The following is a 16,095-nucleotide window of genomic DNA, read 5'->3' as shown; positions in this document are numbered from 1 at the left end:
CAGACAGGATGAGCAATGCCTCCAGCAGGGGATAAAGGCAGCGATACATGGAAAATGCCTTCAGCAGCAGGCCTTGCGGATGACTTTACAGGTGATTAGTGATGGTGATTAAGGATTTTTTTCTAATCCCAAGATATATATATATATATATATGAGAAAAATATTAGACATTTAAATCAAACTCAAAACTTCTTAATTTGAGATTTGATTGCGAGTTCCATTATATTACTCTCTTTATCGGGTAATTAGAGCTGAGGTATTTGCTATTACGATAGACATCAGTTTCACTCTTATGTATGATATTATATTGGGTAAATTTCGTTAATAACCAATAACATCCTCTCATTCCAAAATTAGCCATACACCCCTCTATCGGCAAATTGGCACCAAGAGTGCTTAAGCATTCACAACGTACATGATGTGCCAATGCTCTCCATAAAGTCGGATATATCGGGTCAGTTTATGGAGCACAATGCATAACATCCACGTGGCAACGATTAAGTATTCTTGGTATCACATTTGCGAAAGGAGGATGGTGTATGACTAATTTTAAGAGGATGGGTTTCATTGGTTATTTACTAAATTATATAAAGTCTCGTCCAAATTTATCAATTATATTTAATGAGCTAATTAGTTATCACGAGCTACTATATGTGTATGTGCCTGATTAAGTATGCATGTGTATATTTATAGATTAAAATATTAAAGGTCTCTTTCATGCGTTTATATATATCTACACGGGAGCATGGCCAACTTTATAACAAGTTCAATTTTTGTTTTTTTCGTTTTTCCCTTAAAGAAAGATGAAATAGAAGATAAAGAAAAAGTCAAGAGATAAATGAACATTATAATATGTATGCACGAGTTTGTACAAAATATACTTTTAACTTTTTTCTGGATAAATTGTACAAAATATACTTATTTTCAAGAAAGAAAAACAATCTCATTAATCCTTAACCGCCTAATAAAATTAGACAAGACTGATCAACATGATATTTCGAACCATTTTATTATCACATAAGGTTAAATATGTAGGATGACCAACAAAGTTACAAGAGTTGGAGAGGGACTCTTCTTATTTTGCCTCAGCTCGTAATTAACGAATGTCTTTGTTCTTGTATTCGACCAAGAGAACCCCGAACAGGTCAATCTTAAGGCGCCGTTTGATTTGGAAATATAGTTCTTACTCCACCTTACATCTAACAATATAATCATTATTTTTTTTTATCTTTTCCTCATATTTAATAATATATTCTCATTCATATTTTCTACTAACTATTATCGTAATCAATTTTTACTAATATATTCTTCCATTTTACGCCACTCCATTTCATCCTTCAACTACTTTTTTTAAATTTTTTTCCCATTTAATAATAAATTCAATCTCATACTTTTTTTTTCTAATTATTATTATAATCAATATCTTAATGATAAGTTTTTCCAACTATTTTGTCTTACACGGGTGGAGTAGAATCCTAACTCTGAAGCCAAATGACTATCACCAAATGTAAACGCAGGCGGGAGACGATATATATGCTACTAGCATTGTGAAGCCTGCACGAAATAAACTATTCTAGGCTTGTTATTATTAAGATAAACACAAAGAGAAGATGACCCATCTGGTCAAAAGATGCGATGTGGCTAAAATAATAATATCAACTCTTCCAATTCAAATGTTAAGTATGTCTAAATGAATAAAATCTATATATACGTATAATGCATGAGGCATGATGTATAACCTATACCACGCATGAAAATGTCTGAACGGTACACTTTCATACCGTTTGATTTTTTATCAACAGCTGGACGTGCGTCTGACTTTTGATAAATAATCCTTATAATTTCCAAGTCAATTTTCGGTGGCAAACTGATTTAATTAATAGACATTCAACGTGTATAAAACCATGTATAACTGGACCGCATATGCCCAAGTGTTTGATGCTGTCATCCACTTCTTTTTTCTTTCTGGAAAATATGATATATATATATATATATATATATATATATACCAGTGAATCTACACATGTATTGGACGTGAAATATTTCTCAATTAAGTGGTAAGATATAATACTTATAAAATGCTAGAAAATATATAAAACTAAATTTCATTCGAAAAATATACCATTAATTATATAAAATCAATAATAATTAAATAAATATAAATTACTTAATATTATTAACGTATTTTAATAATTTTATTTAAATAAAGCATAATTAATAATATAAAAAATTACAAGTAATTAATTCAATTTTTTAGTCAAAATTAAGTCAATTTACCTTAAAAAATTAAGATTAATATAAGAAATGAAGGTGTAATCTTTTTATATTGGACATTACAATATATATTTGTCAGACCTTTGAAGTATCTAGTTTAACCGATAAGAAATTGTAATAAATACTCATTTTAAGTATATTAGTAATTTAATATTCTTGTTGTATTGCATGTAAAATAAATGTTAAAATACGGGAATAAAATATGAGTAATAAATTAATTGATATAATAAAGCCTTAGCAGAAAGTATTATTATAAAATCATGAGAATAAAAAGCAAAATGAATTAACACTGTTAAATGAAAATGAGAGAAAAGAAAAATAATAAAAACAGATCGTTTAACCTACACTATTATAATGGGAAATAAAAGTAGTTGGAGTGGCTTTCCTTCTACCAAAAATGCCCTTAATTAGATAAAATTAACTAAATAAAAATCACTAAACTATTGAAAGTTAAATAAAGGATGACTTAGTCAATTCTTATCTTTAATTAATTTTAGTCAATTCTTGTTTCACTTGTATTGTTTGAATGAAAGGTATTTACCGAAGGGTACGATGATTTCAAGAATTAATTTGGTTTTGTTAATTATGTAAAGGGGAAAATTTGTAAAATCATTATTTGCGTATGGGCAAAATGGGAAGAAAAATTAGAGAAATACATCATATTTTTATTTTTTCCATTGAAAGCGTGGAACGGTGCAAGAGACAAAGATTGAGTGAAGTCGTTGGGCAACGAATATGTGATACAACGAAATTTTGAAATTATAAATCAATATGAAAAAATTGGACAAATGTACCGACAATAAGGGCTAACTCGGTTGAAATTGAGATGAGAAGAAAAATGTCAAAAATTAGTGATAAAGAGAAACAAATATATGAATATAAGAATTATGAAAGCATGCGACAGAAAGTAACAAACTTTAATAGGTGCAACGAAATGTTACGATGGTTGGGTATTTTTAAAATAATAAAATTGAAGAAATACCTCATACTTTTATATAGAGTATAGATATATGAAAGTGGAGAGCATCTACCTTTTCCATGACATGCCAAAACAAAATAACCTCTCGACTAGGTTTTTTAATGGACTAATGATTGTCAAATTAGATGCATATTTTTTTTCGTTGATACAATGCAGGAACGTTCTGCATGGACAACTTCTGATATATATAGCGACCCGAAGCATACCGAAGATATGTATACCCACCTTCAAGCTTTGTTGGCCTTGAGATCAACTATGGGCAATTGAACCTGTTAAGTCAATGAGGATAGAAACTTAATTAATTGTATGTTAGTTTTGGAAAAACTAAACTTTTATTACTACTCGTAAAGCCAGGAATGGATCAGGGACTGAAAGGAGCAATCTTTTTTTTTTTTTGAACATTACCTTAACTTTGATCACTTTAAGGAAATGCCCATATCATTGTCCATTTTTAATGAAATTCTTTACATTTCATCCCTTTAATTCAAAAATGTTTATCATCTTATTCGTTCTTGGAGGAGCCCACCCTCTGTAGTCCGAATTTTGAAGCCGTCCGTGCACACAGTTGCAGAAAATAGTCAATAATATGGTTTTTTTTTAATTATGTAACTAAAAAATAACTATGTGGAAATAAATATGAATATGTCTATTCAAATATACTCCTAGCCACAAAAGCCATCCATATGGGATCCCGCTAGGCATTAGGGAGGCCAAAGCGCGTTAATTAGCTGGTTCAGCAGGTCCACTCAATAACTTGGTTTATAAGCTAACCAAAATAATTAACCAGAGAAAATAAATAGCTACCCAAAATGCATTTTTTTCTTCAAATTAAAATTGTTAAATAGAAAAAAAAACAATGATTAATAAATACCAAAAAAATAATAAAATGGAAGCTAAGAGAGGCGAGCGGAGAAAGTTTAGGGTACGGGAATCCACTAGCAAGGGGACGCGGTACACCGCAAAGATGACGTGGGGGCCCATCCAATTGCTAACTATCCAACCATGCAAGACGTGACACGTGGGCTCCATGTCGAAACGTCGTCATAAGGTTATTTACATTAGAGCAAATATTATGTGAATATTATTCATCCATTTAGATATATAATATCTAAGTAAGACACTTGAAAGTGAAAAATTAACTTTATTATAGGCTCACGAATTCCGTTTACATTTTAATTGATTTTTATTTATTTAAAGTGAAAGTATAATACTTATTAAATATTTATTCTTTACATTTACATTGGGACGCTGTTTGCTCTAGAGCCAATCGGAGTGGTGGCGGGGTCCCACTTAAACTTTCGTGCTTTACAGAGGTCAAAGTAAACAAAATCCATCTGCATCATCATCATCATCATCATCATCTCCATCATGATGGTAATCACACGGTCAAAAAGCACCCATTCATCCTTAAGTAAAAACTACGTTTCCGTGGAGGAATTCCACCCGCGTTTATACAGCCTTCTTCTTTTGTATTATTATTATTATTATTATTATTATTATTATTATTATTATTATTATTTTTTATGCCCCCCAGCCGGACTCATTACCAATTGGTGGCCATCATTAAGTACATCTCTTCCAGCACTAGCAACAAAATTTTGAGATTAATTTCCACAAAAATTAAAAAAAAGAAACTTGAGATTAATGTAATTAACGAAAGATTTATATCAGTCTACACGTGCCAAGTAAGTATCAACTGTGCGAACATTGGAAAACACTGAATAATCTCTTCAATTGATTAATTATTGCCTATTGTTTCATAATTCATTTATGTCTGATTGGAAAAAAAAAATCCAGGATGGTCGTATTGGATAATTAGATACATCACTAGAGGCGTCGGTAAAATTTTCACTTGGACCAACACGAAATTGAGCCAATTTATAATCCAAAAGTTTAAATCGATAGGTTGCTGAATTCAAATCTTATATAAATACGTGGTTTATTTCTTAATTTTTCTGTATGAGATAACATATTTTAACATCCGCCTTCACGTGATAACGTGTGGTTTAGCACGTGCCACGTGTCCTAAGATACCCGCCCTTAACAACTGACCACGAACGGGGCATTCTCTTATGTGCTAGGGCGAGGGGGACAAACATCAAATTAGTCTCAAACTCCACGCTCGGACCTAACTAGAGGTGCATCTTTAGCTACCTCGGAATTGGATCAGGTTGCTCTCGGGCTTAAATAACATGAGACGCACTCTTAGTTGCCTTCAAGCCGAATCTGGCGTGATGTGAGCTCACACGTACGTGCAAAAACGTAACACACTCTGATACCAAGTAAAATTTCCACTTGAGTCTACACGGACTTGCGTCTCTCTGCAACCCAAAAGTTTTAGCCGATAGATTGTTGAACCCAAGCCTAATATAAGTTCGTAGTTTCTTTCTCAATTCTTTCGTGTGAGACAACGTATCTAAACATTGTTCATAGAAACTCCTTATAGTTTTTTTCATCATAATTTCTTTATGGTAATAAAATCATTTGTCACTACCTAGAATTTGGAGCATCTTCATTTGTATTTTAACCATGGATTTTGAAAAGGTTCTCGTTTTTCAATCATTTAGGCCTTGTGTGGCAAATAAATTTTTTTTTAACTCCACTCCACTTTAACTTCACCGATCTTCACAGCACAATTATTACTTTTTTTCATTTTCTTCAATTTTTTTAATCTTAATTATCATCCAATTCAATTTTTAATATTAAATTCTCTTAACTATTCATTACTTTTTTCCATAATTTAATAACATAATTATAACTTTCTCTAAACTCTTTATTACTTTTTCTCACTTTTTTCCCATAATTTAACCACTTTAACTCCACTCCATTCCCAAATAAAGTCGTAATATTCTTTTTTGGTTTTTACTTTGGATTGTATATGGGTAGATAGGATTCACGTTTTTAGTTTTGTGCCAGAAATCAACATTATTCTCACACTCTCAGTATTTTTAGAAATTAAAAAAAAAAGAAAGAGAAAGAACACTTGGAAGAAGCTTAAATTTTAAATTACCTTATTTTTTTCGATTACAAAAGAGACTTAAAATCTAGTATAAGAAAAGAGAAATCCTAAATAACTAATATAAATAGTCCTAGGTAGTCCCATTAGGTATCCAAACTACGATCTCTAGGTCAACATGTGAGGTATGCGCCATTACACTACATTCTCTTTTGATTATTTTATTTCATTATTACCGTTCTTGTTGAAGCGATTATTTATTGGTTAGGCCTTGATTTGTTTGATTTTTATGCGCCATTAAATATTAAGTTTGAGTTAACTTTGTCAGCAACTATAACGGTTAAATTTTCACGTGACCCTCATCATCATTAGCAGCATCACTTCTTGTAAGAAAGCCCAACTAAAAATTTTCTTTTTTCGTTTTTTTTAGAAAGAGGGGCCCAAAGAAAATTAAAGGGTACAAAAACCAGTTATGAAAACCCCAACGATATCTCCTAACAAAAGTTGGCCTAAATAGTAGGGAACCGACTTAAGGTAGGAAACACCGAGTGAGAATAAGGAAGCTCTCCACGACAAAGAAGAATAAATTTCGACGACACTCCTTATAGTTGTAAAATGACTAGCGACACCCTTCATTTTCAAAATTAGTCACACACCACCGTTCTTTTCGTTGATTTTTACCTTTTTTTTAAATCGGGTTAGATTTGGTTCGGGTAAAGAACTCAGGTGACAGGTCAATTTGTGCAGTTCCGTGACATGAGATTCTGTGGCAAAGTGAATGTTATCTTTGTGCCATATCAGCGAAATGAATTGTGGTGTGTGTCTAATTTTTGAAAGGAAGAGTGTCACTGGTAATTTCACAAATTATAAAGGAAAATGGAAGGGAAAATTCCGTTGTACTACATCATATGATACCTCGGATTGAGGGGGTCCGCCTCTGTTCGATAAGGAATTAGGACTCATCCAACAATGGTAATATCTCAGATATTGTTACCTGAGAACGGTGAAAGTTTCCAAAGATGCCAATGGTTGTCATTACTCATTATGCAGTCCTAACTAACCTTTGATAACACGCAAGTAATGCCAAATTCTGCAATGCGCCAATTGAGATAAGTGTATAAAAAGTCCCTTTTTAACAAATTAAAATATATTCCAATACTAATATGGGTTCGTTATTTGTGAATGGAGAAAATCTATGTTGTAAGAGTTTTATTCCTTTAGTAGGTCGACCCGACTCAGCTGGATTAGTCGGGGCCGATTGAGCTTCCAAACACTAGGTACACACGGAAAAATATTATATTTCAATGTTTTTAATGGTCTCTAGTTTTGAATTTTTGCAAAAATGGGGCTTTGATATCATTCGTGATCATTCAATTCTATGTGTCAAATCCAGATATTAGAATATTGAAATGGCTCATCCTAATCCCCTTGTATTAGTCAAGGTGACAATAAGTTTCCAGTGCCTCCGAAGGCCATTCATAAATCCAGGTGATTAGTTATACAGTCAGTCTTATTATTGTATAAAGTGGTGACATAGAGTTTCAGCTTTAAAAATATTCATTTATATGATACTGTAATGTCAAACTATCAAGATAGAAGTTACAAAAATTGATGCGAAATAAAGTTACAAAAATTGATGCGAAATAAAGTTACACATTAGTAAAGATTAATAAACTACTCTTTTTTTATAATTGAAATTTTTGTATAGATTATTAATGAAGACCAAACATTAGAAGATTCCATCCTATCGCTTTTTTATGGTTTATTAATTGAGTAGAAGTAATGCGCTTATCAATCTCAAAATTTACAGGTGACCTATGAAAGTAAAGCATTCGTCGGAAATTTATTTTTCTAGTTATTGCGTTTAGTATTATTGAGATTTTCACTTGTTATGTTCCTTCTATGATGCGTTTTGGGATTAGATTTATTCCCTCGGAATGATTGATTCTGGTCACAACCATTGAATCAACTTTTTTTTTATGAGAATACGACACAAGAAAAAAGAAGAAGAAGAAGAAGAAATGATCAAATAATTGCAAGAAATTGAGCCGGCCTAGGAGGGCATATGAGAATTCTCCGGTGATTATTATGTGTTCTCTACATTTGTTGAAAGTAAAAAAGAATTAAAAAAAAAAAGTGGATTAGCAACTTTCCTCTAATAAGGAGCCCCATACAACGATGGCAGATCAAACAAGAGGACGTAAAAACCGAGGAAACGTGGGGGCAATTCGGTAATTGGGGGCACGCGTGACTACCAGTACCATTTATAATCCAAGAGGCATTGCTTTTTTTTTTTTATATATATATATATTTATTTATAAATACCACTATATATCACAACCTTTAATTTTTTTTAATTTTATTTCGACATCGATTTTTTTTTTAAGATATCCTAACATTATTATTTTGCTTTCAAATCTATCATGTAGAGGTCGAAATACATTGTGATATTTTCTTTTCTATTTCCTCGCTCGCAAGAGGCTTTGTTCATTGTCAGCTAAACTAACGAACAAAGCACAATAATAAACAAATGGGTTTTAAAGCCTCCGTGACCCGCTCCTCACCGGGGAGAAATTCCCAAAATCTCGTGAGAAAATCCCCCCTTCATCTCGTCATGATATGCTAGCTGGTGACCGGTCAAACCTTCGCCGGAGCCCCGGCGCAACATCAACGACCGGCTCCCTCATTGACTACTAACAACCCCCATCGATGTGCAACTACTTCATAATTTGGAGCATAAAAGAAAATTAAAAGAAGAATCATCATGATTACTAATTATTAAGCCCAATTAGTTAACTAATTAGGGATTAGATTAATTATGAGTCCAGTTTTAAACAAAATCTTTTTTTTTTCCTTTTTCTCTTTTGGGTGTTTGTTCTTATTGCATGCTTTGGGCCGTAGAGTATGATAAACAATGGGTTTTCCCTTTTTTTTTTTTGCCCTTTCGTTTTCTCCTTTCAAAGAATAAGAAAAAGGGATTCCAAAAGAATAAGATGGCCTTTACGAAGAAGAAAGAATAACATAAAATATGTCCAATAATTCTGAATGATTATATTTAATTCAAATAAATCATCGGGGAAGAAATTATACACGAACATCGACCAGTTTAGAGCAACATATCATACTACATTGATGGTACATGCACAAATTTAACAAGAATTTCTGGTCAAGTTTAATGAGCTTGATTATGAAGCTTCCTTAGTGCATTGGGATTTACATTAGGCACAAAATGTGGAAGACTTTGTAGGTTATACCCAAAGAATAAACAGATAAAAAGAAAATGGGAGAAATGAGAAATCTTTCCACAGAAAATTATTCCAAATTGCTGAGAGGGAAGTGGGAAAAGGTGGAAGAGAGAGAGTGTGGGATGGAGGAGGAGAAGGGTTTGAGCTGTGATTTAGCTGTCTCTCTTTTTGATTTATTGTCTTTTTTTTTATTCATCATTTATTTTTATTATTAATTACAATTTTTTTTCTCCTTCCCCACTCTACTTCTTCCCCCCCTCCCTCTGTCTCTCTCTATCTATCCCCTCACACACACCCCTCCAAAAAACCCTTCTCCCCCTACTCTCACTCCGATCTCCTCATATCCCCCACTTCCCCCCTTCTCCTTTACCCATTCCTTCTAACACAGCCATAGCTCTCTCTCTCTCTCTCTCTCTCTCTATCTCTACATTGTCTTGCTCAGGTCTCCATTGTTGAGGGACAGAGGCTGAGGCAGACACAGTGGGCATTTGTGTGAGATATCAGATGTCTCATGTGAGATGAGGCACAAGAACAGCAACCTCCGTCATTCCGATTCCCTGCTCCGGCCTTCCTCCGCCGTCTTCCTCGTCTTCTGCTGCCTCATTGCGGCTGCCGTGGTTCAATCCGCTGCCGCCACCGCCGCCAAGAGCTTCCACTCCATCACGCCACATGGCGGCCTCACGGACGCGGAGGCCCACTACATCCGCCACCGCCAGCTCCTCTACTACCGGGACGAGTTCGGCGACCGCGGGGAGAACGTCACCGTAGATCCGTCCCTCGTCTTCGAGAACCCCCGGATACGGGCGGCCTACGTGGCCCTCCAGGCTTGGAAGCAGGCCATCCTCTCCGACCCGTTTAACCTCACCGCCGACTGGGTCGGATCCAATGTGTGCAATTACACCGGGGTTTTCTGCGCTCGCGCGCTCGACAACCCCAAGATCCGTACCGTCGCCGGCATCGACCTCAACCACGGCGACATTGCTGGGTACCTGCCGGAGGAGCTGGGCCTGCTCACTGACCTGGCTTTGTTCCACATCAACTCGAACCGGTTCTGCGGGACGCTCCCTCAGAAGTTCGGCCGGCTGAAGCTGCTGTTCGAGCTGGATCTGAGCAACAACCGGTTCGCCGGAAAGTTCCCGCGCTTGGTCCTCGCGCTCCCGTCGCTCAAGTTCCTGGATCTGAGGTTTAACGAGTTTGAGGGGACGGTCCCGCCGGCGCTCTTCGACAAGGACCTCGACGCCATCTTCATCAACGACAACCGGTTCCACTTCGACCTCCCCGACAACTTCGGCAACTCGCCGGTGTCGGTCATCGTCCTCGCCAACAACAAGTTCCACGGCTGCGTCCCGTCCAGCCTCGCCAACATGTCCAACCTCAACGAGATCATCCTCATGAACAACGGCTTACGGTCCTGCCTCCCGACGGAGATCGGCCGCCTCGTCAACGTCACCGTCTTCGACGTCAGCTACAACCAGCTGGTCGGCCCGCTCCCCGAGTCCGTCGGCGGGATGGTCAGCCTCGAGCAGCTCAATGTGGGCCACAACTGGCTCTCCGGCAAGATCCCCGAGAGCATTTGCCGGCTCCCCAACCTGGAGAACTTCACCTACTCGTACAATTTCTTCACCGGCGAGCCACCGGTATGCTTGAGCCTTCCTGCTTTCGATGATCGGAGGAACTGTCTTCGCGGGAGGCCGGTGCAGCGGTCGGCGGCCCAATGTAAGTCCTTCCTGTCTAAGCCCGTGGACTGTAGCTCGTTCAGGTGCAAGCCTTTTGTGCCGACCCTGCCGCCACCACCCCCGCCGTCGCCGCCTATGCCGGTACCCTCGCCCCCACCTCCGCCGGTATTTGTGCCGACACCACCTGTTTACACTCCACCATCGCCACCACCACCCGTGTCCTCTCCTCCTCCGCCTCCACCAGTTTACTCTCCGCCTCCCCCTCCGCCGGTTTACTCTCCACCACCACCTCCACCACCTCCCCCACCGCCGCCACCCCCGCCTCCCCCACCAGTTTATTTACCTCCTCCACCACCCCCATCACCTCCACCACCGTCTCCACCTCCGCCTTCCCCACCGCCACCATCTCCGCCCCCACCATCTCCACCACCACCTGTCTACTCACCCCCACCACCATCACCACCACCTCCATCACCATCACCATCGCCGCCTATTTACTGCCCGAGGCCCCCGCCCCCACCTCCACCCAGCCAATCTCCACCACCGCCCCCACTGTTCTCTCCGCCACCACCCATCTACAGCTCACCGCCACCACCACACCACTCACCTCCTCCTCCACACCATTCGCCGCCGCCTCCACCACATTCACCCCCACCTCCCCCACATTCTCCCCCTCCACCAGTTTATCCATACCTATCACCACCTCCGCCGCCGGCCCCTGTCTATTCTCCCCCGCCGCCCTCACCCCCGCCACCTCCAGCATGTATTGAATACTCCCCTCCACCACCATCGCCAACACCGCCCCCGCCACCGCCATCTACACCATACTTGCCACCACCGTCTCCTTCACCCCCACCTCCATATGTGTATAATTCACCACCGCCACCTCCTCCATCACCATTACCTCCACCACCATATGTCTATAGCTCACCCCCACCCCCATCACCATCGCTGCCCCCACCATATCATAATTCTCCCCCTCCCCCATCACCATCACCTCCTCCGCCAGTTGAGTGCCCACCATCACCACCTCCACCAGTCCACCACCATTCGCCGCCATCGCCTTACATTTACCAGAGCCCGCCTCCTCCGGCGCCGGTATACGAAGGGCCATTGCCGCCGATCCCCGGAGTCTCATACGCATCTCCTCCGCCCCCTCCCTACTACTGATTCTTTTGAGAATTTTCCTCCTCTAACCTCCCTGTTTGAGTCGAACCAACCCATCATACGGCGATCAAGTCTTCTCTTTCCTCTTATTTGGGCGACCCTCATCTTCTGTGGAGATTCATCGAAGAGAAGGAAGGATTCTTGAGCTGGCATACCAAGGAATAGGATACCGTGTGTTTCTTCAACAGAGAAGAGTTGAAAACTAGTACAGAGTGAGTGAGGTAAGAGGAGACAGTCAATATTCTCCATTTTTACTTGATGATGAAGAATTGTTATGGGATAATTTCTGAGTTGTGAAAATAAAATTTATCAGAGGAAAAGCAGAGATTTAGGGGTTGCATAAGTAGTTGTATGTATAGGTGATGAATTTGAACTTCGAAGACCGAATCATAAATCATAATCAGGGCTCCTTTCCTTGTACAACAACACAGTCTGCTGCTGTCTTCGGTTGCCGCTGCTGCTGCTGTTCTTGCTGGGGGGGAAAGATTATTGTTATTATCCTCATTTATATCATACTTTCGTTTCATTTTTTTCCTTGTTTTTTTTTTTTGTTTTTTGTTTTGGATTTATAGCTTTTAATTTAATATTGGAACATTTTACTTGTATTTGATTTGCACAAGTCAGATAATTTCTTCCACCATTAGTTCACATTCTCCTCTCCAGCACTACCAGATTGATGATTGTTCCCTGTCTGCTTAAACTTGTTCACTGACCCAAACTCCGGTTCTCGGGCGAGGTTGTGATCGCTATGTCACTGTCTGTAAAGTCTCTCGGTCGTCCTTGTCGCAGGTTCGGCATCCATGTTGGTTCGCCGACCGAGCACTAAACCGTGATTAGCTGAGCTTCATTTCGTGTTCTGTTTTGGGTCTATTTTCAGACATTCTGGGGCCATTGCTGTCATCTGGGTAGATAAGTCAGCAATAGTTTAATGCGAATTAGTTCCTGAATTTTCGATCGAGGCGAGCACGTCACTATAGAGACCGATCTTTCGGGCACGGATCAAGAACTCGAGAGAGTGGGTTGGACCCTCAAAAGGTCCTTCCTTGATTGGTGCTACTAACAGCTAATTTTTCAATCTTCCAAGGTCACTGCTTCAATTCAAATGGTTTCTTTATTCATATATCCGAGCTTAGCATCATGTGCAATCCTTAATGCAGATTTGAAAAATACAAAAAAAAGTTTTTGGGTTTGAAAAACTGTTACTTTAACGCTCACACTTTTCCCCCCCTTGAAACGTCATAATTGGAATGTCGATCCAATTTTTGACCAAATTTCCATTTCTTGAAAAAAAAAAAAGACAAATAATTGCCTCAAAAAAAGGTTAAAAGAAAAGGAGAAGACATGGCAAAGAAGTGTCGGCCGGCGTGAGGATAAAGCATATTCTAGTTGAGAGCATGAGCTTCAGCATCTCCATTATTAGCTGAAAAATCCGAGTTTTTTTTTTAACCATCTCGACCGCTTCAGAGTTCCGAACTACATTCGCGTTCGTATTAGATTAAGGTTTGAGTTCGGGCAATTCGGGTGCACTGATTTTAGAAAGATCCGATGTCCAGCCTTTTCCTTTCGACTGTTTAATTTTTACCCAGCCAGATGCCGTGAGGGGAGCAAAACGCTTACTGAGATCTGGTTTTATCCATTCTTTCTAGATCTATGAGTGGGATGGGATGGGATCTTGGATCCATTGCCATCTTCACCTGTGAGTTTGCTCCCACAATAAATTCCGCATTGACTCCATTGGAGCCTACAGCCAAGCATTGAAATTAAACCCCCCCACAAAATTTATTATTATGAACCCAAAAAGAGGGAAAAAAAAAAAACCCACTTTACTCCCAATTGTCCTTTTCAAGTACTTTCAACCACCACCTCCACCTCCACCTCCACAGTTAGAATACTACCCACTATCCCAATCTTGCTACTTAAGGCTAGACTGAAGACAGCTCCACGGCAAAATGAAGTTGTAATCATATAAACCCATGAGGAATTACACCCGAGAATAGACGGATTCTGTGAGTTCCCGAAGATCACGGGGATCGTTACGTGTCTGCCTGTGCGAGGATTAAATTGTACGTGTTTTTGGAGTTGTTGCGTCGGATGTAGATGTGGGAGTGATAAGACAACCCATGGGATCACCAAATATCATGTGTTTATGTGCAAGTCATTTTCTCCAAAGTTTAATTTCCAAAAGACTGTTTATATCTGATGAGCATTTGGAAATTGGTAGACAGGTTTAATGAAGCCATTTACCAACAGAAAGGGAATGGAATTAATTGCCCTTTTCTACATTTTTATTATTTTATTTTTCGGTTATAAAGGATATCCATAAATTTAATACTATGAATCAAATAAAAAACAATGAGTAATCTCATTGAACATGTAACCTCTTGTTTATTAGGCGAAAACTGCGTCATTGCACTACACCCACTTTGATACGAATGTACATCAAATTTGGCATTTTCTTTTTTTGATGTTTAAAAAGTTAGGTTTCTACTCCTAAGAATCAAGAAATACTTTTGAGCTATGAAAACCCCTTCTTTTTTTCTTTTTTTTTTTGGATTCCTGCTATCTTTACTAATTACCTATTGAAATCCAGAGATACGATAGAGTTGGTAAACTATGTTTTATTTTAAGATAATATAGAGATTTGAAATCTAAAAAAACACATAGTAAACAAGATTAAGTTGATGTCTAAAACAAACATTAATTTTAGCCCATAAAACTTAGAATATCTCTTAATTAAAAAATAACAATAGTAAAATCGTAAATCTCAAAATTGTGCATTTTATGGGGTTTTTCGTTCTCCTTTAATTGTTTCCCAAAATTTTTTTAAAAGAAAAACCTCTTTCTATTTCTTTGCGGGTTTATTTATTATGTATTTTGCTGGTGGTTTGTCCTTATACTATCTGATTGCATTGACAAGAAGGATGGTGATGAAGTGGGGATGGGCCATATTAGAGATTATACTCACATGGGTTGTTACCGCTCTCTCATAAAACGAGTATTATATCTATATATCTATATATCTATTTACATATATGTAGTGTATACTTATATGTAAATATGAACTTTTATATATATATATATATATGAGTTGGTTGGGTTAATCTTGTATATATGTCATCACTTTGAAATCGAGACACAGCCATCATTTAAATGGAGGCTCTTTGGACAGGCTGTGATTAGGTCATGCATATTTAATAGCATGTCATGTAGTGACATGATATGCTCATGACCCCATGAGCTCTTGAAAAAAGCGAGTAGCGGAGCTCTATCAATGTGATGATGTATGAATCTATTTACATTGTTATTGATCTCCCAAACACAATTGAACAAGTTCCAATAGGACATCTATACATATATATGCATACACATATAAATAAATAAATGTAAATGTATGAATCCAACTGAGAATTGTTTGTTGGGAGAAAAAATTTCATCTGACTTACCTGATGTGATGAAAAAAACTAATAAGACTAATAATAAAGCATTATTATGGCAAATTGGCAATGTTTTGAGTTATTAATTCTGGTGCCGTCAATCATACAACATCCGAATAGCCCACCGATACTATCCTGATTCCAGATCTCCAATGACGACAAGCCGCTCGAAGCAGAAGCCTGAGCTGCCCTACTCGCACTATCAATAGCTGTGGAAAAAGGAATGACAAAGATTTGGTTACGAAGAGACGCCTTGATACTCGTAGATGTCAATTTGCACTCACATAATTCGCCGTGTGAGATTAGAACTATTGTAATGGATATTATTACTAGCCTTAAAAACTTCTCGGATTGGTGTTGCTCA

At 38.0% G+C, this 16,095-nt stretch overlaps 1 protein-coding gene across 1 annotated transcript; it reads left to right on the top strand.

Annotated features, from left to right (window-relative positions):
- The first annotated feature begins 9,723 nt into the window (after nucleotides 1–9,723).
- LOC116195549 (leucine-rich repeat extensin-like protein 4) lies at nucleotides 9,724–12,945 on the top strand. The gene has a single exon (XM_031524801.1). The coding sequence runs from the start codon at nucleotides 9,973–9,975 to the stop codon at nucleotides 12,298–12,300; it is 2,328 nt and encodes a 775-aa protein (XP_031380661.1). The 5' UTR covers nucleotides 9,724–9,972; the 3' UTR covers nucleotides 12,301–12,945.
- The last annotated feature ends 3,150 nt before the right edge of the window (nucleotides 12,946–16,095 follow it).

The sequence above is a fragment of the Punica granatum genome, chromosome 2 (genome assembly GCF_007655135.1).
Source record: "Punica granatum isolate Tunisia-2019 chromosome 2, ASM765513v2, whole genome shotgun sequence".
NCBI classification, from domain to species: Eukaryota; Viridiplantae; Streptophyta; class Magnoliopsida; order Myrtales; family Lythraceae; genus Punica; species Punica granatum.
Note: the sequence above shows the minus strand (reverse complement) of the source record. Positions and strands in the feature narration are given on the sequence as shown.